General features: G+C 44.7%; 1 protein-coding gene across 6 annotated transcripts in view; it reads left to right on the top strand.

Annotated features, from left to right (window-relative positions):
- FGGY (FGGY carbohydrate kinase domain containing) overlaps positions 1-25,989 on the top strand; it is a 401,559-nt gene that overhangs the window by 324,436 nt on the left and 51,134 nt on the right. Inside the window, exon 15 of one of the 6 annotated variants that reach the window (XM_089659586.1) lies at positions 21,331-21,582. The exons of the other annotated variants lie outside the window; for them this stretch is intronic. Coding sequence (XP_089515712.1) covers positions 21,331-21,354 — 24 coding nt within the window. The 3' untranslated portion in view covers positions 21,355-21,582. Of the gene's footprint in view, positions 1-21,330; positions 21,583-25,989 lie in introns of those variants that run through there. 6 annotated transcript variants of the gene reach the window in all.

Genomic DNA, 25,989 nt, shown 5'->3' with positions numbered 1-25,989 from the left:
CAAACTGTCGGCGCTATATAAATCCCGTATTATAATAATAAATTAACCTCCTCTGGGGAGAAAGAAAGCAATGTGTATAGTAGGCAACCTGCTATGGCTGTACAGTAGAGACATTGTACAGAAAACCATTGACTTATCTCCCAGCTAGAGCTGTATCCGTGTCTCCATAGAAAGAGGTTCTTCTGAAAATTGACATCAAATTAAGTATATTAAATAACTCCACAGGTTGTGTTAAACCGATTGACACAGGAGGGCATTTCATGTGTGACAGGTCCTCTTTATAGGGGTCAAACTTTCAACTATGTCAATAAAAAAAGATGTTCCATTCTCATTTTCCTCCTGGGATAATGCCATACTTTTCCCTTAGATCGTTTGTAACCGATCGCCTCCGACTGTTGAGTCAACGTTAACGCGCTCCTGGTTTTTTGTTTAACCGCAGTATATTTACGGAGGAAGGTTGTGAATTAAACCCGGAGACTCTTTCCATTCTAGAGCCACTCGGCAGCCTCTGTCAAGTCATTTTGCAGCTGTTCGGCCTGGGGGTGATTCAGAGGGAAGTTTGCTGTGAATTCGGCTCAGGTTCGGTGTAATTGGACGCTGTAAAAACACACAAGAAGGGAACGGCTGAATGTATTGTGTTTTTGGGCAAGAGGGAAAAATGAGGTGAAAAAAACTCTTGGTATCCCAGATGTTCTGATATTGCTCACTGCAGGGGCAGACTGAACATTTGGAAACTCGGGCACTGCCCGAGGACCCGGGGTCAGTAGGGGGCCCCATGAGATGCCCCTGGTATGTTTTTCATAGGCTTTTTTGAGTTTGGGCAAGACACGGGCCCCATGATCCCCTATTGCCCGGGGGCCCCATGAGTTGTCAGTCCGCCCCTTGCTCACTGCTCAGTTTTCTCCAATCAATAAGTCTTCACAAAGCCCAACTGCTTTCCAGAGACAAGTATGGCGCTTAGACTATACCATAAATATCCTTATTGTATAAAGAATATCCAATAATTAGCGATCATAAGTACTACTAGTAATAAATTGGAGAAAACTAATCAAATATATTGGATAATGAAGTAAATTGGGCCAAAGTCCAACACCAGTGTAGTAAGTCCACTCTTTTCTGTGCCACAAGTTCTTCTTAAAGTGCTTTACCACTTGTGCCACCCCAATGCATTCACCACAAATCCATGAGCATCTTAATCAAAAGGAAGGTCAAAAACCGCTTGGTATACCAGATGTTCTGATGCTGCTCACTGCTCAGTTTTCTCCAGTCAAGTCTTCACAAAGCCCAACCACTTTCCATCAATATGAACCATGGATCATAAAAAAGAGTTTTATGATCCAAATGTTTGTAGAAGCAGTCTGCATGCCTAGGGGCTTGATTTTATACACCTGTGGCCATGGAGGTCATTGGAACACCTGAATCCAAAGATTTGGAGGGCTGGCCCAATACGTTTGTCAATATAGTGCAGTGGTTCTCAACCTTCCTAATGCCGTGACCCTTTAATACAGTTCCTCATGTTGTGATGACCCCCAACCATAAAATTATTTACCCAGTAATTATAATTCATGAGTGTCGTTTTACCTCCAATATTGCTGCTTTCAACACAGTAGCTGCTTTTAACAGAGTAGCTGCTTTCAACACAGCAGCTGCTTTCTACACAGTAGCTGCTCTTTACACATCGGAAATATGTGTTTTCTGATGGTCTTAGGGGACCACTGTGAAAGGGTCGTTCGACCCCCAAAGGGGTCGCGGCCCACAGGTTGAGAACCACTGATATAGTGTATATTGTGGGGGGGTTTTTTTGTGTGTTTTTTTTTTTCAATTCATATGTGTTGCACGCATTTCTTTGGTTAACTAAGATATACACAAATTCATTTTACATATGGGTATGTAGGGAGTGGGCACCATACTTAATTTATTCAAAAATGAGGGCATGGCATGGCGACTTAGAGCCATTCTGGACCCCCAGCTATAGGGTCACGTAATAGGATTGTAGGAGATACTTTGCTAAGGTTTCTGTATCATTTGCCACCCCTTCCCCCAGCATTATCTCCTTATGGGCATAGTGTGCACAGACCCCAATTGCTGAGCTACGGTAGGACAATTGTTACCTATCCTTTCAACTTGTACCAGTTGTGTAGGTGAATAGAAAACACCACAAAAAAGTGTATAGCCCTGAAGAAGGGGGAGTACACCTGAAATGCATTAGCTCAGGGAGTCCAACTGGTGGCCCTCCAACTGTTGCGAAACTATAAGTTCCATCATGCCCTCTACCTTTCAGAGTCATGCTTGTAACTGTCAATCTTGTAATGCCTCATGGGACTTGTAGTTTGGCAGCAGCTGGAGGGCCACCAGTTTGACACCTGTGCATTAGCTGTATTTGTAATACCGATCAAGCAAAGCACTGAGGAATGGGAACAACCAAAGGTTTTGAGACCTTTTTCATGGTGCTCCACACAACTGTTACACAAGGACACAAGGACCCTACATAAGTCTAGCTCCCAAAGACAATCTCCCACAAGGTCCAGTTTAGCCAAGTGATTGAGATGGTGGTTGGCTTATGGTAGAGTCAACCACCTGGTTAACTTGGACCTTGTGCGAGATTGTCTGTGGCAGCTTGACTTGTGGAGGGTCCTTAATCCTGACCTTAAGCCAAGTCGATAACAGGAATCACATGCAGAACACAAGTCATGGAGCAAGGAACTCTGAAGACCAGTTAGCACTGACACTTTAGAGTGTCCCTTAAACAGGCTGTCTGGTGCCAATGCTTCCTCTGAGCATGCACACACTGCCGCATGCATCCTTCCACACGCGTGTCTGGCTACCTTTCATACCAGGGGCAGACTGACTATTTGGAAACTCGGGCACTGCCCGAGGGCCCGGGGTCAGTAGGGAGCCCCATGAGATGCCCCTGGTACCTTTTTCATAGGCTGATTTGAGTTTGGGCAAGGACACAGGGACCCCATGATCCCCTATTGCCTGGGGGCCGCATGAGTTGTCAGTCCGCCCCTGTTTATGCACATGTTTCCGATCCAGCGGGCTAATAGGAATTCCCTGATAGTAAGTGTTGTCCACATCAGGTTACCAGCCTCAGCGGTCCACATTCGGTGCCTGACTTCCGCTCCCCCTCCGGTGGTTGTGACGTCATTTCCAGAACGCCGCCGCGGCCCCCGGCCGGGATAGCTACACTGGGTCAATACTACTTCCCGGCCTGGGAACACAGGTGAGACATTCCTTCTGTCATGCCTGGGCCATACTACATACATAAATAAAGTACACCCTTTATGGAATCGATGTGGGGTTTATATCATTATTTATCACTGTTTCAAGCCACGGTCACCCCAGCGCTGGTTTTTTGCATCCTGATAGTAAGTGTACTGACCATACTTGCACATAATAGCCAAAGCCCCTGAGGACCCCATATTGTGGTTAGTTTATTTCCACTTTGAGAAACACAGTGCTGTCCCCTCTCCACTGCCTGTTGATTGGACAGTGAAGGAGCAGAAGCAGACCATTGCGATCATCTGTCTATCAATCTGCTCTCTCCTCCTGTCAATATTGCCCTTGTCAGCACATTTCCATACATCTCCAAAACCGAGTTTCTTGTCTTCCCCCCAGCCCGGACACCACCCCCCATTGACTTCTCCATCACATCCAACAACGCCACCATCAAACCCGCCCCGCAGGCCAGAGTACTTGGTGTCATTCTGGACTCCAACCTATCCTTCCAGCCCCAAGTCCAACATCGCCAAAATCCGCACGTTCCAAACCACAGAAACCACTAAACAGCTCATCCACTCCCTCATCATATCACGACTCGACTACTGCAACTCCCTCCTCACTGGCCTGCCTCACCGCTGGCTATCCCCGCTTCAGTCCATCCTGAATACGGCTGCCAGACTCATTCACCTTTCCAACTGCTCCATCTCCGCCACCCCCCTCTGCCAATCCATCCACTGGCCTCCACTCAGTGTCCTCCACCCCCCTCTGCCAATCCCTCCACTGGCTCCACCCCCCTCTGCCAATCCCTCCACTGGCTTCCGATTGCGCAACGGATCAAATTCAAAATCCTAACACTGACGTACAAAGCCGTCCACCATACTGCCCCGAACTACATCACTGACCTAATATCCAAGTACCACCCAACACGCACACTCCGCTCCTCACAAGACCTCCTTCTCTCTAGTTCCCTGGTCTCCTCCTCCCATGCCCGCCTCCAGGACCTCTCCAGGGTGTCACCCATCCTCTGGAACTCCCTGCCCCAACCCATCAGATTATCATCTACTCTCCTCTCCTTTAGGCGTACCCTGAAAACCCATCTCTTCAGGGAAGCCTACCCCACCCCCTGCTAACTTGCCAACCTCCTCCACTCTTCCTACCACTCCATCCCCCACAGCTATCTCCTCCTGTGCCACCAACCCCTCCCTCCTAGATTGTAAGCTCGAAAGAGCAGGGCCCTCAATCCCCTCATGTTTTGCATTGTATTATTGTTGTTCTGTCACATGTTCTGTCCCCCTTTGTAATGTACAGCGCTGAGCGAACTATTGGCGCTTTATAAATACTGTATAATAATTATAATAATAATCTCACCTGGTTGGCTCCCAGTCCCTCTTCCAGGCTGAGTTCTGCTGCTTCAAGAAGCTATCAGGTCAAATTCAGATACTCACACTAGTTACGCCTAAAAAACAAATTTCATGCCCTGGTGTCCCTTAAAGGTGAGTCTATAGGATTGGGGGTGTAGGATGGACTTCACAGTCACATGACCACAGTGGTTGGGCGCAGGGCTGCTGTTAGAAACCACGGGGTCCCTTACAGCGAACCTTCAAAATAAAAAACACAGTTTACTATGATTCAGTTATGAATGAACACAGTGAGTGATCAGTACTGATCACTCATTGTGTTCATTCATGAAAGGAAGGGTCTGGTTAATGTGATATATTTATCGAACCGTTCTCCCACTCTCCATCCTGAAGGATCCTATTGTGCGCTTGCAGCTGGAAGGAGAGAAGGGAAGCCGGCAGCACTGCGGGGGCCCAGGCAGCTGGAAGATCAAATGTGCACAAGGAGGGTGATTGGCATGGTGGTCACGGGGGGCAATTACTGGAACTGATCCCCTGTATGGCTCTCTCTGCAGCAGCTGAAAACCAGCGGGAGGGAGAGGAGAAGAATCCAGCTTCCAGATGCTGCAGAGAGAGCCATGCAGAGGATCGATTCCAACAATTGTCCCCCCGCCACCGTGCCGATCACCCTCCCTGCCCACATCCAATTAACCCAGTTGCCTTGGCCCCCCTGCTGGCCTGGACCCCGTAGAGAAGGACTGGTGGTACCCCCTCATCCACGGCCCTGGTTGGGTGTCATAGAGAACTACAGCCCCCGAGCAGCTCCCACCATGGTCCCCTGATTATTATATAGGGCTAGTCATGCTTCAGGGAATCCCTGAGTACAGTTTATGTCCCAGCTTGTCAGGATCCCTTATTCACGTCTGTAATTAGGATTATCCCAGGACTGGCACGTGGCATGAGTCACCCCAAATTCTGTACATCGCCCCGGGGCACAGCTATTCAAAGTATATAATTATTGCACACATGGTTCACCTTCAAATAATTATCTTGTAGAAGGAAACATAATGTTCCTTTAGATTGCAAGTTAAAACCCAACTCCAGCCAAAACTTTGTAACAGATACAGCGATAAAAAGGTTTTCGTTGCAATCGGTGTAGATTGGGGAGATTTCCCCTCACTTTCTGTCCAGGAGACACATTTTAGGCCCCACGCACAATGGGAGGCGTTAAAACGTGCAAACGCGTTCGGGTGCGTCAAGTGCTTGGACACTCATTCCATTGGCTAGAAAATTACTTTATTCAGGCCATTGGTATAAATGAATGCCCAAGTGCTTAACGCACCTAAAGTGTGTTCAGGTGCATCAAGCATTTTTGAAGCTGAAAATTTCCTCCTCCTACTCTCTAGCTCCCTTGTCTCCTCCTCCCATGCTCATCTCCAGGACTTCTCCAAGGCCTCTCCTATCCTCTGGAACTCCCTACCACAATCCATCAGACTATCGCCTACTCTGCTCACCTTTAGGCGCACTCTGAAAACCAATCTCTTCAGGTAAGCCTACCCCGCCCTCAGCTAATACTGGAATCCTCTACTCTTCCAACCACTCCATCCCCCACAGTTATTACCTCTTGCACCACTAGCCCCTCCCTCCTAGATTGTAAGCTCCCAGAATCAGGCCCTCGAACCCCTCTTGTATTGAATTGTATTGCTACTGTACTGTCTTGTGTACTGTCTTCCACCATAATGTACAGTGCTGAGCAAACTGTTGGCGCTATATAAATCCTGTATAATAATAATAATGGCAAAAAAAAACCAGAGAACGCCTCTGAAGGCGACGTTTTAACACCCTGTGTGCATGGGGCCATAAATTACATAGAGGTTTGGTTCAAAAATACAATTTAATGACTTTTAGTGTGCAAAAACACAATATAATATGCAATTGTTTGGCAAATTATAAAAGATGATGTTATGCGGAGTAAATACAGGTTACGCTTTAAAACTACGTACGCTCATGGAATGGCACCAAACTACTGTGCCTAAAAATCTCCATAGGTGACGATTTAAAAGCCTTTACAGATTACCAGTTTAGAATGACACGGGAGGTCTGGTGCTCTACTCTCGCTATACAGTTCGCAACGATACCTAACATGTGTGCTGCAAACACTGGTTACATATGCGTGCGCGACCTACATACGTGTTTGCCTTTGCACGCAAGCACAGGAGGACGGGGTGCTTTAAAAAAAAATGTTATATTATTTTTGCACTGTTTCTTTAAACCAGACCGGACACTTTTACCTCCTTCCAGTCCAGGCTAATTTTCAGCTTTCAGCGCTATCACACTTTGAATGACAATTGCGCGGTCATGCAACACTGTACCCAAATGAATTTTTTACCATTTTTTTTAGACAGATAAAGCTTTATTTTGGTGGTATTTATTCTCCGCTGGGATTTTTATTTTTTTTGCTATGTAAATGAAAAAGTCCAAAAATTTTGAAAAAAAGTGTTTTTTTTAATAAAATTTTGCAAATAAATAATATTTCATCATAAATCTTAGCCAAAATTTATTCCGTTATCTTTTTAGTAAAAAAAAAAATCCAAATTAGTTTATAACCAAAAATTATAATTTTTAAACATTTTTTTTTTACATTTTTATTTTATATTTTTATATTATTATTTTTTATTTATTTATTTTTTTTACATACTGTCACCCTAGCAGTACAGTGTCACCATGGTGACACTGTACTACTTGTGGGGGGTGATGAAGATTTTTTTTTTTTTTTTTTTTTTTTTTACACATTGCTTTTACACCCATATAGGATGTAAAAGCAATCATTTCTCTTTCTCTCTGTGTGCATTCTTGCACTCATTGAGAAGTACTGAGTGAGCTGTGATTGGTCACAGCTTGTCACATGGTACAAGGCTGTTGTGAATAGGCTTGTACCATGTGACCTCTGTGATCATTCACAGATTTCACACGTAGTAAGCAATGATGTCACAAGTGACATCTTGCTTACTACTTTGCATGTGATCACTGATTAGCCAATCAGTGATCACATGATCGGGACCTCGTACAGAGGTCCCGTCTGACGATCGGTGTTTCACTGTGTCCGGAGGACACAGCGGGCACCAGATCGCGGTGCTGCGCGCTCCCAGGGAGCGCACACAAGCAGGGTGCGGGGAGGCCGTTTATAAACGGCCACCCGACCCTGCACTGCCACCGTCCTGCCGTTTATATGCAACGGCCAGTCGGGAAGTGGTTAAATGGGGTTTTTTTTATCACTTTTATTGTAAACATCCCTTGTGACAGCAATAGGCAGTGACAGGTACTCTTTATAGAGAGATCTTGGGTCTATTAAGCCCCTCTCCTCTGGTCTCCAAGCAGCCAATCAGACACAGATAAAAACAAGATATCAGGCCATGATAATGACCAGAGCATGTTGGGTACAATTCTTTTCACTCCCAGCACATTTCGGACACGCTGTATTTCTTCCTCAGGGAATGAGAATCTTTAAGAAGACCAAGCAGTCATGGTATACATATGACCAACATCATTGCTGTGCTGAAAAACCACCAGACAACCCCCCCCCCTCAGGTAAAGTGCCTCCCTCTGCAGGACCCAAGGCGCCACTCCTTCTGTATGGGTTGTGCTTCGGACAATACAAGGTTTTCTTCAATTGATGACCAACCCGCACTTCAAATAATGGGCCGATCCATTTTGGACTTCGGGCTGGATGATTGTTCTCTTTGGGATCGGGCCATTATTTGAAGTGTGGGTTGTCGTCATTTCAAGGAAATTATGCACAACTCCTCCCCATTTTATCCAAAAGGAAACATTTAGTGTTTTTACTTTCAGATTTAAAGATCGCCTTTGGATGAACTCATTATTTCAATTTAGCCCCCTCCCGACCCCCTTTCCCCATAGCAGAGGGGGCATTTTTATACACTGCTCAAAAAAATTAAACAAACACTCTTTAATCAGAGTCTAGCATCAAGTCAATGAATCTCCTGGGATATTGATCTGGTCAGGTAAGTAGCAGAGGGGGTTGTTCATCAATTTCAGCTGCTTTGGTGTTAATGAAATTAACAACAGGTGCACTAGATGGGCAACAGTGAGACAACCCCCAAAACAGGAATGGTTTTACAGGTGGAGGCCACTGACATTTTTTTCCTACTCATCTTTTCAGACTGTTTTTCACTAGTTTTGCATTTGGCTAGGGTCAGTGTCACTACTGGTAGCATGAGGCCATACCTGGACCCTACAGAGGTTGCACAGGCAGTCCAACTCCTCCAGGATGGCACATCAATACATGCCATTGCCAGAAGGTTTGCTGTGTCTCCCAGCACAGTCTCAAGAGCATGGAGGAGATTCCAGGAGACAGGCAGTTACTCTAGGAGAGCTGGAGAGGGCCATAAAAGTTCCTTAACCCATCAGCAGGACCGGTATCTGCTCCTTTGTGCAAGGAGGGACAGGATGAGCCCTGACAGAGCCCTACAAAATGACCTCCAGCAGGCCACTGGTGGGAACGTCTCTGACCAAACAATCAGAAACAGACTTCATGAGGGTGGCCTGAGGGCCCGACGTCCTCTAGTGCTGTGCTCACTGCCGGGCACCATAGAACTCGATTGGCATTTGCCATTGAACACCAGAATTGGCAGGTCCACCACTGGCACCCTGTGCTTTTCACAGATGAGAGCAGGTTCCCCCTGAGCACATGTGACAGACGTGAAAGGGTCTGGAGAAGCCGTGGAGAACATTATGCTTTCGAGGTGTCTTTGAATTCAGTCCTCTGTAGGTCGATCATTTTCATTTCCATCAAACGATGGGGCATCTTTACGTTCCTAACACATTACCCCGTCCATGTCAGTATAGAGATCCAGCAGGAGATTTGTCCCCATTGAGATCTGATGGGTTTTCAAAGTGTTCCTTTAATTTTTTTGAGTCGTGTATTTGGATGAAAAGAGAGCTTACTGTGGGAAAGAACTGCATTGTGTGGAAAGGTTACTCCATTGTCTGGAACCAGCAGAAAGTCTATGAGACCTTTTTTTTTTTTTATTCCTATCGGTGGGTTAAAACATTTTTGGAAGGTAAGAGTAGTTAGTTATTTATTTTACATAATAACCTTCTGGTTGCAGCGTTGCTCAATGGTTCTGGTGTAATCTCTATATAATTGGTGGTGTTAGATCGATGTTATGCAATAGTTACTTTTTGTCAATTATTATTTCTGCAATAGGCATTAAAGCTCATTTTGTTCTGCCACAAAGTCACAAGTTCAAATGGAATTAACAGGTCAGGAAGAGTCCTCAATGCTGAACTTTTTTAGTATATTGAGTTACAATTTCTCCTTAATGCCAATTGAATGGGGTTCTTCACAACAAGCGCAAAGTGCAAGAATATGGTACATACCATTGGGTTGACCAGCCTGTATTCATTGCTTACTGGGGGTTGATATAAGTTTTTAAATAAATTAGAATAAAACAATTTTAAAAAGGCGGAAAAAATACCATCAACTTAGATCAGAACATGGAGTCATATCTAATAAAGCAGATTTTAAAGCAGAATGCCAACGAGGGGAGGGCAGCCACTGTGGCATTGGCCATCAATTATGCAAGGAAGCTGCAGGTTTTCATTCGTGTTGGATACCAGTCTCATGTTTATGGTGACAGGAAGGCTGTTACCCTTTTGTAATGATCAAACTTTTCCATCTGCTGATCCTTACTGAGCACTGCAGCTCAAGTCTCTGATGTACACATATGACTTCCATTGGTGGACTTTAAATCCAGAGCCTCAAGCCTACACCTGATCAATTGGTTTGTCTGTTTGCTCAGGCCCTGGGTAGAGACCTTTGTGTTTCTGAGGTCTTCCTGGCTTTTCATGCTTTGGATTATTCCTGTAAAGAGATGATGCTCATCCGAAGCCAAGCGAGGAAGGCGTTCCTCAACCCGTAGGGACACCTACACAGCCCCATGTATTGGTGCAGCTGGGGGAAATATGGCTACCACAAAATACTGACCCATTACAGGGGAAGCTTCCTGGTGGGCTTGGCCGTATGGGTTTAGATGAGCATCTGAACACGCCGAATCTCATCCCTGTTCCTGTGTGTTATTTGGGCTGAATTTTACTCACTTGTCTGTGCTCAACCTGATCACCGGCCTTTTCCCTCTGCTATTGCCTTTCACTGCTCTTGTAGCAGCCATCTAGGTAGGGTATAGTATGCTAGGTAAATTTAGTTTGGCTCCCCTGTAGCCAGTGGAGCAGTTGTTGATTGCTTTAGCCTGCTTGGTGTTTCACAGGCTGCTTGTCTGATTATTTCCTCCTGCATTCTAGAGCAAGGCTTAACATTTTGAGTCTAGACCTACTACCCAGACACAAACCTTACTCTCCACCAGCTGCCCCACCCAACCTTGCTCAGGTCTGCCTCCAACCCCACCCCCGGCCCGTCCCCCAGCCCTGCCCCCAACCACGCCCCCTTAAAGCTTATGAAATTACATTTTTCTTTAGAATAAAGAGTCCAAAATATAAAACTGTATACAGTAATGTATATCCCAGCTCCCCTGTACTCCATTATAGTGATATGACATGTATACAGTACTTACTCCTCGAGTCCCCCGCGGCGGTGGAGAGGGTGTCTCCTCTCAGTGGAGGAGAGCGGACCTCTCCTGCACCTGTGCCCTCAGCGGTGGTGCCGAAGAAGCCAGAAACTGCAACTCGGCTTCACAATGAGGCTTGGAGCGCAGCCGCTCCATCATCTGTGCTTGCCGCTAGAGAATTTCTCCTCACATTGGGCGAGTGGCTTTTTCAAGCCCTGTTCTAGAGGATTCTGGAATCACAGTGGGGGGAGAGGTAGGGCAGCAGTCTGAATATTTATGGGGACCCAGCCAATCCTTGAGGAGATGTGACCAGTAGGTGGCTGAGGAGCCCATAAATAGTCTGAGGCCTGGACCAGAGTGGAGTTCGTCCTGGATCCAGTCCCCAGCCTAAGGGCGCCATGTCCTTAAAGGCAGTTCGCTGGAAGGCAGATGGGTCTACCAAGCTAAGTGACACCCTTTATATGTTCTTCTGTCACATACAGTATATTCTACCAGAGTTGCATCTCCAGGGCAGCACAGTGGCTAAATGGTTTGCACTTCCGCCTGGCAGTACTAGGGTCGTTGGTTCGAATCCCAACTACGGCACCACCTGCTTGGAGTTTGAATGTTCTCCCTGTGTCTGCATGGGTTTCCTCCCACACTCCAAAGACATGCTGTTAGGTTAATTGGCTCCTGTCTAAATTGTCCCTAGTATGTGTATGTATGAATGTGAGTTAGGGACCTTAGGTTGTACCCCCCTTGAGGGTTAGGGACTGATGTGAATGTACAATATATATGTAAAGTGCTGTGTAAATTGACTGCGCTATATAAGTACCTGAAATAAATAAGTAAACAAGTAGCAGGGACATATAACATTATTTGCAGATACAAATACCCTTCTCCATTTCTCCTTTTCATTCAGCCTTGCTGTTAACAGTAGTCATCCTTTTATATTATTTTTTGCCCTCCTCAGTCACAAACACTCTTGCCCTCTTGCACTTTCAGTTTTGGGTCACTAATTGGATGCTGGCCATTGGCTTACAGGGTGCCCCTTTACTCTATAGAGATTTCCTGAGCAATCACCATCCTTGGAGCTTGCTGCCTGATATTTGGGCTAACTGACATCATTGATGCGACTCCGACTCGCCTCCCCTGATTTCCAGACTGATTTAGAAAACTGCCTCTTCTTCGGTTCATTTTTTAATGGAGCCACAATACTTGTGTCATGCGCCTCTATCCCCTCCTTCTGCAAAATGTCACCAATCGGAAACTCTCACTTTCGCCTGTTGAACGGCTTACGCAGAAATTTGCTGAGAAAAAAAATCTCCTTTTTTCTTTATTTAGAAGGTATTTTTTGGAGGGTGTATTTAGGATGGTTTAACCTACTTCATTTTGTGGTGTTTGTATTTTTGTCTTTGTTTTTCCTTTTTTTTTTGTGTGTGTATCTGACTACTTGTGTACTGTCGCTGTACATTTTTTATTCTACCTTTATTTAAAGTCTCTTTTTTTTTCTGTAGAAAAAAAAAAAGTCAATGAGGATAATGAAAGGTTGATCTGTCTGTCTGTCTGTCCGTCCATCCGTCCGTCCGTCCGTCCGTCCGTCTGTCCATCTATCTATCCATCCATCTATCTATCCATCCATCTATCCATCCATCCATCTCTCCATCTCTATCTATCTATCTATCTATCTATCTATCTATCTATCTCTATCTATCTATCTATCTATCTATCTGTCCGTCCGTCCGTCTGTCTGTCTATCCGTCTATCTATCTATCTATCTGTCTATCTATCTGTCTATCTATCTATCTATCTATCTATCTATCTATCTATCTATCTATCTGTCCGTCCGTCTGTCTGTCTATCCGTCTATCTATCTGTCTATCTATCTATCTATCTATCTATCCTTTATCCATCTGTCTGTCCATTCATCCATCCTATCCATATATCTGTCTATCTGAATTAGTGAGAGAGAGAGAGATCAGAGAGGCCAATGAATGGATAGATAGATGGATGTAGTTAGATATAACAGGCAGACCAATGGATGGATGGTGATACACAGACAGATTTGGCAGACCGTTGGATGGATATAGAAAGACCATTTCCTTTCAATTCTTGATGTGTCTACAGGACAGGAAATAAAAACCCAACAAGATTCCTCTCCATTTCTTTCTCAACCAAAAAAAAAATTTAAAAGGATGTTTTGGCATTGGATATAATTTGATTTTTAATGGGAAATGCACAGAACATAAAAGCCGGCCTGAACAGGAGATGAGGAATGTGGAGGTAGGTCGTTGGTAAGTCACAGGTTGCAGAACATAATTGGATATCGGTGTCTAGGGTCAGTTTAATGATTTAGCTTTTTATTTTTTCTATTTCCACCGATGAAGGAAAAAACAGGCGCACGGTCCTGCATCTCGCGGGTAGGCTGAATCAGCGAGCGGCTCAGGTGATTTTATGCTTCATCTGGGGCAGATATTACACAAGTTAGAAATTAATAACTTTATTACGAGGGAGTCGGGACCGTTTCCTTGCTCAGGCCGTGTTTTTCTTTCCAAAATGCATAAAGTGCAGCGTGTTGGTCTGAAACGTGGAGTGTGACAGCATTGTGTGCAGGAAAATCATTCACTTAGTAACAGCGCCCTCAGCAGGAGGCAACCAGAACTGCATTTTTTGTAAGATAGACGTTAATAAGAGAGATATACATAGATGGGTAGACTGGTTGACCAGTAGTTTGATGATGAATGAATGTACAGGGGATGCCTAGATAGACAGAGTTCCAATTCAGATTAATATTTGTGGTCAGGGATAGGTTATACTTGGGGACGAAGTAAAAGCAAAGGTTAATTTTAAACCCAGAGTTCAGATTTTTTATTATTATTATTATTATACAGGATTTATATAACGCCAACAGTTTGCTCAGCGCTTTACAATATAATGAGAGACAATACAGCAACAATACAGTTCAATACAAGAGGGTTAGGAGGGCCCTGATTCTGGGAGCTTACAATCTAAGAGGGAGGGGCTGGTGGTTCTAAGGGTAATAACTATGGGGGATGGACTGGCAGAAGGAATAGAAGATTCCATTAATAGCTGACGGCAGGATAGGCTTACCTGAAGAGATAGGTTTTCAGAGATTGCCTAAAAGTGGGCAGAATAGGCGATAGTCTGATAGATTGGGGTTAGAGAGTTCCAGAGGATGGGGGAGGCTCTGGAGAAGTCCTGGAGATGAGCATGGGAGGAGGAGGAGACAAGGGAGCTAGAGAGCAGGAGGTTGTGGGAGGACGGTTTGGGTGATATTTGGAGACAAGATTGGTCGTGTAATTTGGGGCAGAATTATAACTGGCTTTATATGTTATTGTTAATGTTTTGAATTTTAGTCGTTGGGCAATGGGAAGCCAGTGGAGGGATTGGCAGAGAGGGATGGAGGACACTGAGTGGAGGTCAGTGGAGGGATTGGCAGAGAGAGGTGGATGACACTGAGTGGAGGCCAGTGGAGGGATTGGCAAAGAGGGGTGGAGGACACTGAGTGGAGGCCAGTGGAGGGATTGGCAGAGAGGTGTGGAGGACACTGAGTGGAGGCCAGTGGAGGGATTGGCAGAGAGGGGTGGAGGACACTGAGTGGAGGCCAGTGGAGGGATTGGCAGAGAGGGATGGAGGACACTGAGTGGAGGTCAGTGGAGGGATTGGCAGAGAGGGGTGGAGGACACTGAGTGGAGGCCAGTGGAGGGGTTGGCAGAGAGGGATGGAGGACACTGAGTGGAGGCCAGTGGAGGGATTGGCAGAGAGGGGTGGAGGACACTGAGTGGAGGACAGTGGAGGGAATGGCAGAGAGGGATGGAGGACACTGAGTGGAGGTCAGTGGAGGGATTGGCAGAGAGGCGTGGAGGACACTGAGTGGAGGCCAGTGGAGGGATTGGCAGAGAGGGATGGAGGACACTGAGTGGAGGCCAGTGGAGGGATTGGCAGAGTGGGGTGGAGGACACTGAGTGGAGGCCAGTAGAGGGAATGGCAGAGAGGGATGGAGGACACTGAGTGGAGGCCAGTGGAGGGATTGGCAGAGAGGGGTGGAGGACACTGAGTGGAGGCCAGTAGAGGGATTGGCAGAGAGGGATGGAGGACACTGAGTGGAGGCCAGTGGAGGGATTGGCAGACACAGACGCTGACGTCATTCGATGTCCTCACGGAGCGAAACTTCCGCTCCAAGAGGATGTCGAATGACGAAACGCGTAGGGCGGAGCCTGTGGATGTGATGTCACGACATTCCCGAGCTGTCAGCGTCTGTGTAAGCTGGACGAGGCTGGGTTCGTTCATTGAGCATTGAGAACGCTTTGTTTGCTGGTGTCGGCTGGGACACCGATAATTGTAAGTGCAATGATTTTTTAAATAAAAGAAGGTTTTAATGGTCCTGCACCATGAGTTTCTATTCTCTTATACCCCGAGTACTGTTCTGAACATCTGAGGAGGCGGTGACTACTAAAGAGTTTTATCCATATTGCCGAGTATTCCCTGCAGAGTATTGCTCCCTGATCCTAAGGATAGAGTCTACAGTGCTGTTCATTCTCCTGCAGAGTATTGCTCCCAGAGCAGAAAGCACTTATGCTGATTTATAATTTGATCAGCATATTGTTCTGGTAAATTCATTTAATTTACCTGGTGGTGGATTTTGTGCACGGTGAATTTTGTTGGACACTGGAAGTTTTTTTTCATATTATCGTGACACAAATTTATATTGCTGTTTGGACTTTATATTATTCACCATTTATTATGGACACTGATCATATGTTGTTGATACATTTACATATTTAATATTTTTATAATATGAGCACAACCTGTGTTTTCACTATTAAATGCACCACTTCGCCCAGAAAATTGTTGCAATTAGAACAGAGAAAAGTGCCCTCGATTAAAGCAGCCATCATTTTCCTAGCTGTGAGGTGGGAAAAGGGTGCAACCCCACCCTTCATGGCTGCCCGACAACACAGCTAACAAGGAGAAATCTGCTTTGAAAGCTGGCAAAATGTTCTCCATCTCCAAGCAGGCAAGTTCTTGAAGACTGAGAAAAGTGCCATCTGTCAAAGCAGCCCCCGCTTTCCCAACTGTAAGGTCATACAGGGCAAGCCTTCTCCCTCCCTGGCCATCTGACAACGCAGCTAGCAAAGAGACACTTGCATTGACAGACAGCAAAGTGCTGTCTATTAAAGCTTGTAAAATGCTTGTCAGATGAAATGTTCCAGGCAAGTACTTGTAAATGGACAAAAAGTGTGGTCTGTCAAAACAGCCATCTCCTTGCTAGCTGCGTTGTTGGATGGCCATGGAGACACTTGTTTTACATCATAGTTATCAAAAAAATGGCTGCCTTGACAGACAGCACTTCTTCTCAAAGCACTTGCAAGCTTGCCTGGAACAATTTTAGCTTACAAGCCCCCCTTCCCCTGCACTCCCCGTGAGACAAGCTTTGACAGACAGAACTTTTCTCCATCTCCAGCAAGCAAGTGCTTGGAGACCATGACATCTGTCAAAGCAGTGGTCACTTTGCTGGCTGCTATGGTTAGATAGGGCACTCCTTCCCCTCTTCCCTCCACGACTGTCCGACAACGCAGCTAGCAAGAAGACCGTTGCTTCGACGGATGGCATTTTTTCCATCTCCAAACAGGCACGTGAGATGTGAGGTCAGACAGGGCACCCCTCCTCCTTCCATGGCTGTCCGACAACGCAGCTAGAAAAAAAAAAGCTGCTTTGATAGGTGGCACTCCTCTCCCTCTCCAAGCGCATACTCACTAGGAGATAGAGAAAAATAAAAGTACTGTCTATTAAAGCTTTCCAGTGGAAATGTTCCTAGCAAGTGAGCAAATGCTCCATCTAGCAACCATCTCCTTGCTAGTCATGTTGTTGGATGGCCATGGAGACATCTGTCCAACTTTGCTAGCTGCTGAGGTCAGACAGGGCACCCCTCCTCCCTCCACGGCTGTCCGACAACACAGCTAGCAAGAAGACAGTTGCTTTGACAGATGGCACTTTTCTCCATCTCCAAACAGGCAAGTGAGATGTGAGGTCAGAGAGAGCACCCCTCCTCCCTCCACGGCTGTCCGACAACGCAGCTAGAAAAGAAATAGCTGCTTTGACCGGTGGCACTCTTCTCCCTCTCCAAGCACATGCCCGCTTGGAGACGGAGAAGAGTGATGTCTATTAAAGCTTGTCTTTGCTAAAATGCTTGTCAGTGGAAATGTTCCAAGCAAGTGCCACCTGTCAAAGCAGCCATCTCCTTGCTAGTTGGGTTGTTGGATGGCCATGGAGGCATCTGTCCAGCTTTGCTAGCTGCTGAGGTCAGATAGTGCACCCCTCTTCCCTCCACAGCTGTCCGACAACACATCTAACAAGAAGACAGTTGCTTTGACAGATGGCACTTTTCTCCATCTCCAAACAGGCAAGTGAGATGTGAGGTCAGAGAGAGCACCCCTCCTCCCTCCATGGCTGCCTGACAACGCAGCTAGCAAAGAAACAGCTGCTTTGACCAGTGGCACTCCTCTCCCTCTCCAAGTGCATACTCACTTTATTTTTTTTTTAATTTCAGGTACTTATATAGTGCCATCAATTTATGCAGCGCTTTCCATATATATTGTACATTCACATCAGTCCCTGACCCTCAAGGGGTGTACAATCTAAGGTCCCTAACCCTCAAGGGGTGTACAATCTAAGGTCCCTAACTCACATTCATACATACACATACTAGGGACAATTTAGACAGGGGCCAATTCAGCTACTAGCTGAATTTATATATAAAATACTGCTTGTTGAAATGCGTTTTTTATATATTACAAAATATATGAAAAATATTTTTAAAAATATATATTTTTTAAATATATTCTTCAGATTTTTTATAAAAAAGACATTTTAACCACTTCCAGTCCGGACACTTTCACCCCCTTCCAGACCGGACACTTTTACCCCCTTCCTGACCAGGGCAATTTTCAGCTTTTAGCGCTATCACACTTTGAATGACAATTGCGTGGTCATGCAACACTGTACCCAAATTAATTTTTTACCATTTTTTTGAGATAGATAAAGCTTTATTTTGGTGGTATTTATTCACCACTGGGATTTGTATTTTTTTTGCTATGTAAATGAAATGTCCAAAAATTTTGAAAAAAAGTGTTTTTTTTATAAAATTTTGCAAATAAATAATATTTCATCATAAATCTTAGCCAAAATTTATTCCGTTATCTTTTTAGTAAAAAAAAAAAAAATCCAAATTAGTTTATAAGCAAAAATTATAATTTTTAAACATTTTTTTTTACATTTTTATTTTATTTTTTTATATTATTATTTTTTATTTTTTTATTTTTTTTTTACATACTGTCACCCTAGCAGTACAGTGTCACCATGGTGACACTGTACTACTTGTGAGGGGTGATGAAGATTTTTATTTTTTTTTTTTTACACTGATTGCTTTTACACCCATATAGGATGTAAAAGCAATCATTTCTCTTTCTCTCTGGCTGCATTCTTGCACTCATTGAGAAGAACTGAGTGAGCTGTGATTGGTCACAGCTTGTCACATGGTACAAGGCTTTTGTGAATAGCCTTGTACCATGTGACCTCTGTGATCATTCACAGATTTCACACATAGTAAGCAATGATGTCAGAAGTGACATCTTGCTTACTACTTTGCATGTGATCACTGATTGGCCAATCAGTGATCACATGATCAGGACCTCGTACAGAGGTCCCGTCCGACGATCAGTGTTTCACTGTGTCCGGAGGACACAGCGGGCACCGGATCACGGTGCTGCGCGCTCCCAGGGAGCGCGCACAAGCAGGGTGCGGGGAGGCCGTTTATATGCGGGGAGACCCGACCCTGCAGTGCCACCGTCCGGCCGTTTATATACAACGGCCGGTCGGGAAGTGGTTAACATGTATTGTTTACATATATCCGTAAATGCATTCCAAAAATGTAGATTAAATGTATTTTTAAAGACAGACAGTATATTTGAAAATGTATTTTAAAAAATATTTTTCATATATTTTGTAATAAAAAGGCATTTCAACATACAGTGTGTGTGTATATATATATAGATAGATAGATAGATATATGTATATATGTGTATATATATATATATATATAATACAGCCATGATTGTAGTATATCCAGGGGTGGACTGACAACTCATGGGGCCCCCGGGCAATAGGGGATCATGGGGCCCCTGTGTCCTTGCCCAAACTCAAAAAAGCCTATGAAAAAGGTACCAGGGGCATCTCATGGGGCCCCCTACTGACCCCGGGCCCTCAGGCAGTGTCCGAGTTTCCAAATGGTCAGTCCACCCCTGAGTATATCACATATATATGTCAATATGTTTTGGAAAAGTATTTTTAAAATATATTTAAAATATATTTTTCTTCCATGTGGGTTGTCTTATGAGGAAATTGGGGTGGGGTAGGGGGGGGCTTGTTAGCTAAAATGTTTCAAGAGAGTGATTGGAGATGGAGAAAAGTGCCATCTGCCAAAGTAGTCATCTCCTTGCTAGCTGCGTTGTCGGACAACTTTGGAAGGAGGAGGGGGCAGCCTATCCGACCTCACAGATAGCCATAGAGCATCTAGGAAGATGAAACAAATTACTACATGTACTCTGACCTCTGGGGTACAAATCACTTTGATAAAAACTGAAGTGAGACTTATTTTTAAAGCTCTAATAATTTTTTATATTTTTCATGACATTCCAGCAATGGGCTGTTATATATTACAGTGTTCTAGCACTGACTGTGCTCCTTGCAGGCACTATGCACAAGCTGTGACAGTGACTCCCCATTCTTCATACAGCAGGCAGGACCGTTCCTTAATGTTCTAATATTGTTCCTGTGTAATCCGTGCCGGGATCTGTATGTTCTGTCCCGGGCTGGGAGCACATTCTGATCGTTGTACCGGAGCCAGGAGGGGTTCACGGCTAACGCTGCAGCAGATTATATAGATTGGCTGTATGGAGTCTATGGCCTAATATGTCAGCGATAATCCTTATTTATGAAACTGCAGTTCCAGTAAGGACACTTGGCTGTGCCGATTCACTGAAGTATGCCGAACGATAATCCCATCCTAACCACCGAACCTAAGCTGTCACTACATATTGCCCCTTCTCTACTGGGTAAACATTTAAATAGAAAGTCTGCTGTCATTTAATAGCAACATGATTTTCCAAAGGTGAACTCGGGGCAGATTTAAAGCCACATATTATAACAGCTATGTATTCATTAACCCCTTGCTGACAGCAGCTGCTAAGAGCATCTTAAAGTGTTACTAAACACAGGACCCTGCATTCACTATATCCGCTCTCCCCGGACCCTGCATTCACTATATCCGGTCTCCCCGGACCCCGCATTCACTATATCCGCTCTCCCCGGACCCTGCATTCCCTATATCCGCTCTCCCCGGACCCCGCATTCACTATATCTGCTCTCCCTGGACCCTGCATTCACTATATCCGCTCTCCCCGGACCCCGCATTCACTATATCTGCTCTCCCCGGACCCTGCATTCACTATATCCGCTCTCCCCGGACCCCGCATTCACTATATCTGCTCTCCCCGGACCCTGCATTCCCTATATCCGCTCTCCCCGGACCCTGCATTCACTATATCTGCTCTCCCCAGACCCTGCATTCACTATATCTGCTCTCCCCAGACTCTGCATTCACTATATCTAGTCTCCCGGACCCTGCATTCACTGTATCTGCTCTCCCCGGACCCTGCATTCACTATATCTGGTCTCCCTGGACCCTGCATTCACTATATCAGCTCTCCCTGGACCCTGCATTCACTATATCTGGTCTCCCTGGACCCTGCATTCACTATATCTGGTCTCCCCTGACCCTGCATTCACTATATCAGCTCTCCCCGGACCCTGCATTCACTATATCCGCTCTCCCCGGACCCTGCATTCACTATATCTGGTCCCCTGGACCCTGCATTGACTATATCTGGTCTCCCCATACCCTGCATTCTACCAGGACCCTGCATTCACTATATCCGCTCTCCCCGGACCCTGCATTCACTATATCTGGTCTCCCACAGTACACACAACATGGAAATGCAATTATTTTAGTAAATCGAAAATTACGTTCACCGAGGCTTTTGTATGCCTGGAAAATGATTTTTGCTGAAATGTTTATACACAACAATATGATTTTGTGAGCACTTTCGTGGGTTTTTGTATATTTGCAGTGGTTTTTCTTTCCCTACGTTTGAACCTGAAGAAGCCTACCCGGTGAAACGCGTTGGCATTTACCACCTTCCAAATGATATCACATCAATCAGCTCACCAAGTTCCTAACTGTTCCATTATCTTGCATATTTTTCCAGGAAGGTGGTTTGGGGTGAATAGCATTTAAGGGCATTGATACCTTTTATGTTTTTACTATTAGAGAAATATGTCTGTGTTTTTACCATATCCTGTAATAAAACTTGATTTTTATATTTATGTGTGTGTGTGTCCTGGGGGAATTTTCGCCCATTTTACCTCCCTAGCTGTCTGATTATGTATTTCTGTGCTCAAAGCGGTACATTTTTTTGCATGGAAATTTGTTGTTTTATATTGTAGGCTGTAATTTTTAGGAATAACTCACTGAAATCTGTCCGAACAAGAGTCTAGTAAACATCCCGGGTAGGATAAAATTTGAAACACGAAATCATAAATTATAATTTAATAATCATAAAAAATTGTAATATAATAATAATAAATGTAATTCAATAATATAATCAAACCAAAAACACTGAAATGTGAAATAGAGCGCCAAGTTCTCACATCGCTGAGCAAAGTCGCAAAATCGTTTTCAGTGTCTGATGAGGAATTTCCCCCACGAATCATTATCACTCAATTCTGCAAGTGGTTCTGATTTACTATCGCTGTTCTCTAGCCGGTCTAAAACCGCTTTTGACCTAAAGGGACGCTTTTTGGACGCCATGGACGTTTCTCAGTTTCCAGGCAGAAAGAACAGTAAAAATGCAGGCAGGGCGCCGGACAAAGCACTCGGGACAAAATGTATGTGAAATGGTTTGATACAGGAATGTTATACTATGTGATTTTAGTGAATGTCAATTTTTGTCATTTTCAAATTTGCCGCCGTTCCGTTCCCCGTACATCCCGACGTCGCAGGGAACGGAACCCGGAAGACAGATGCCGGCATCGGCCGGATTACATTGCTGGGGACACTGCAGGGGGGACATCGCGGGAGCGCAGGACAAGGTAAGTGCTGGAGGGATCGCGGAGCAACGCTGAAGTGTATTCCCGAGTGTAGCTCGGGGTTACCGCTTGTGGTGCTGAAACTTTACCCCAAGCTACACTCGGGAATACCGCCAGGGAGGTTAAAATACCGCATACTTTTTTTTTTTTACTTTTGCTTTATGGAATAGGGATGTGATGCACATGATCAATTATACCTATTTGTATGCTCTCTATATATATTTTAGGTGTATTCTCTGTATACTTCTTCCCTATATGCACTGTATACATGCTGTATCTCTAAACATTTCTCGGTATGCTCTCTCTTTATACCCCCTAGGTGGGCGCTGTTTATAAACACTTAGAGGTATTCTTCATTTATACTGTATATATTCTAGGTGTAGTTTCTTCATATGTGAACTAGGTGTATTCTTTGTATATGAACTTTTAGTATGCTGTTTCCCTATATGCTCTGTAGATGTGCTGTATTTATATACACCCTAGGTATGAGCTATCTGTAAATGCTACTAGGTATACTTCCTCTATATACAAATGGAGAAACAGAAAAAGGGCGCACCGACCTAGTGCATTATCATTTAAAATAATTTATTGAAGAAACAAAATAGGTATCATACTCACAATGGACATATTAACACAGGCATGTCAAACTGAAGCCAAACAACATCTGAGTCCATACGATGGAACCCTGGATGACCAACTGGTTAACGCGTTTCGAGGACACAACCTCTTCCTCAGAGCCAACCTATATACTTCCTCTATAGGTATGACACAAAAACATGGAGAAACAAAAAGCCAAATCTGACACAATCCATGCAAATCCATAATCTGAGTATACTGTAAATATACCTTTAAGTATGCTCTTCTCTATTCTTTGCTGGCCAGTTCAGTCCTCTCCAGCGCTTTGCCTGAAGCCATTTCTGGGGGCTTTTTGACATATGCTTTGGGTCATTGTCCTCCTGTAGGATCCATGACCTCTGGCTGAGACCCGACTTTCTGACACCGGGCCCTACATTGCACCCCACAATTCTTTGATGGTCTTCAGATTCCATAATGTCATGCACACCGTCAAAGCCTCCAGTGCCTGAAGCAGCAAAGCAACCCCAAAACATCAGTGACCCTCCCCCCTGCCATGTGTGACTGTAGGGAATGGATTCTTTTCTTTAAAGGCCTCATTGCTTTTTCTGAAAACAGTAGAATGATGGGCTTTACCAAAAAGCTGCCATTTTGTTTTGTCTGTCCACAGAACATTCTCCCAAAAGGATTTTGGCTTCCTCAAGTAAGTTTTGGCAAAACTCCAATCTGGCTTCCAATATGTTTCTGTGTCAGCAGTGGCAGGGACGGACTGACAACTCATGGGGCCCCCGGGCAATAGGGGATCATGGGGCCCCTGTGTCCTTGCCCAAACTCAAAAAAGCCTATGAAAAAGGTACCAGGGGCATCTCATGGGGCCCCCTACTGACTCCGGGCCCTCGGGCAGTGCCCGAGTTTCCAAATGGTCAGTCCGCCCCTGAGGAGTGGGGTCCTCCTAGGTCTCCCACCATATTTCTGTGTCATCAGTGGGGTCCTCCTGTGTCTCTTACCATAGCGTCCCTTTTCATTCAGATGGCGACGTATAGTGCAAGCGGACGCAGGTGTACCCTGTGCCTGAAGGTCAGCTTGAATTTGTCTGGAAGTTTTTCTTGAGGTTTTTTATCCACCATTCCAACAATCCTTCATTGCAATCTTTGATCAATTTTTCTCTTTCATCCACATCCAGGGAAATTAGCTACAGTGCCATGGGCTGTACACTTCTTGACAATGTTGTGCACAGTGGATACAGGAAGATTAAGATCTCTGGAGTTAGACTTGTCACCTTGAGATTGTCCATGCTTTTCCATAATTTTTGTTGTCAAATCCTCAGACAATTCTTTGCTGCTTTTCCTCTTCTCCATGCTCCAGGTGGCACACAGAGACACACAACAGAAAGGTGGAGGCCGTTTTTCACCATTTTAACTGGTTGTCGGTGTGATTTCTATATTGTGAGCTCCTGGAAATTGATACAGAGGAGTTTAATTACAAATTACAGGAGCGTCACAGACTTGGAATGCAATTATTTCTTACAATTTTGAGAAGGTGCTGATAATTTTGTCCAGTTCATTTTTGGGGTTTTGCGTGGAATGGGTCAGATTTGGCTTTTTTTTTCTCCACGTTTTTGTGTCATACCAATACAACAAAAGAAATAAACACGAGAATGATGAAACATTTGTAATTGGAACAATGTTCTGGGCGAAGTGGTGCGTTACCTGACAGAAATGCAGGGGTGCCAACATTTTTGGTTATGACTGTATATGTGTTCTCGCTATATACTTTCTCAGTATACTTTCTCTGTATATACTCTGGGTGTGTTCCCTCTATATATTCTGTGCATTCTGTCTATATACACCTTATGTGTGCTTTATCTATATATACTCTCAGATATGCTCTCTCTGTATATACTCTGGGTGTGTTCCCTCTATATACTCTGTGTATTCTGTCTATATACACCTTATGTGTGCTTTATCTATATACACTCTCAGATATGCTCTCTCTGTATATACTCTGGGTGTGTTCCCTCTATATACTCTGTGTATTCTCTCTATATACACCTTATGTGTGCTTTATCTATATACACTCTCAGATATGCTCTCTCTGTATATACTCTGGGTGTGTTCCCTCTATATACTCTGTGTATTCTCTCTATGTACATGTTATGTGTGCTTTATCTATATACACTCTCAGATATGCTCTCTCTATATCAGGGGCGGACTGACAACTCATGGGGCCCCTGGGCAATAGGGGATCATGGGGCCCCTGTGTCCTTCCCCAAACTCAAAAAAGCCTATGAAAAAGGTACCAGGGGCATCTCATGGGACCCCCTACTGACCCCGGGCCCTCGGGCAGTGCCCCAATTTCCAAATGGTCAGTCCGCCCCTGCTCTATATACATTTTCAGAAACAAATAATCTTGTTGTTCTATAACTACAATGGGATGATATGAAGTTGTAATTTTTGGCACAAGCAGTGTCGGGGGGTATCTTTAATCGGCTCACGTTCTAGTAGTGGCTGTCACTTGGCGACAGACTGGGAGGGTTTGCGGGTCAGACATATAAAGCCTTCAGCTGTCTCTAACATAAACAGAGCGTGCCAGTTCGGTTGTTTCCAAAAAGAAGATGCTTTCCAAACAATGGAGATCTCCTCTGTACATATCCCCAGTACACTCTGCTTGACAGGTGCAAAATGTCTGAAATAGTTCCTCCTTGTAGTGCTGTGCTACAGTCTCGTCGAGACCTTTTCATCTGTATCCAGCCATATCTAACCCTACCATGTTTAGGAGAACCTTGTCTGATGTTCAGCATACAATGCTCCACCTTGGCTTCATTTTCCTAAATGTAATCTGCACTTGATATTGTTAAGGGATCTGTAACGGAACCGGACCCAGTCTGCGCTTGGGTATTTCCGTTATAACACCGCTTCCCCGTCCGAACACCGTCCACGGACACCACCGCTGACCATACAAGACTAGACGAGACCAGCCTTGAAATAAATCATGAAATAGACTCCTTTATTTTAACACAGATACAAGATATATACATTCAAGGGAACAAATCCCCCCTCCCTGCATAA

Source organism: Staurois parvus, unplaced genomic scaffold (assembly GCF_062004578.1).
Source record: "Staurois parvus isolate SC_StPar_1 unplaced genomic scaffold, SC_StPar_1.0 ptg001167l, whole genome shotgun sequence".
Taxonomy (NCBI): Eukaryota; Metazoa; Chordata; class Amphibia; order Anura; family Ranidae; genus Staurois; species Staurois parvus.
This window is presented reverse-complemented; position numbering and strand designations above follow the sequence as displayed.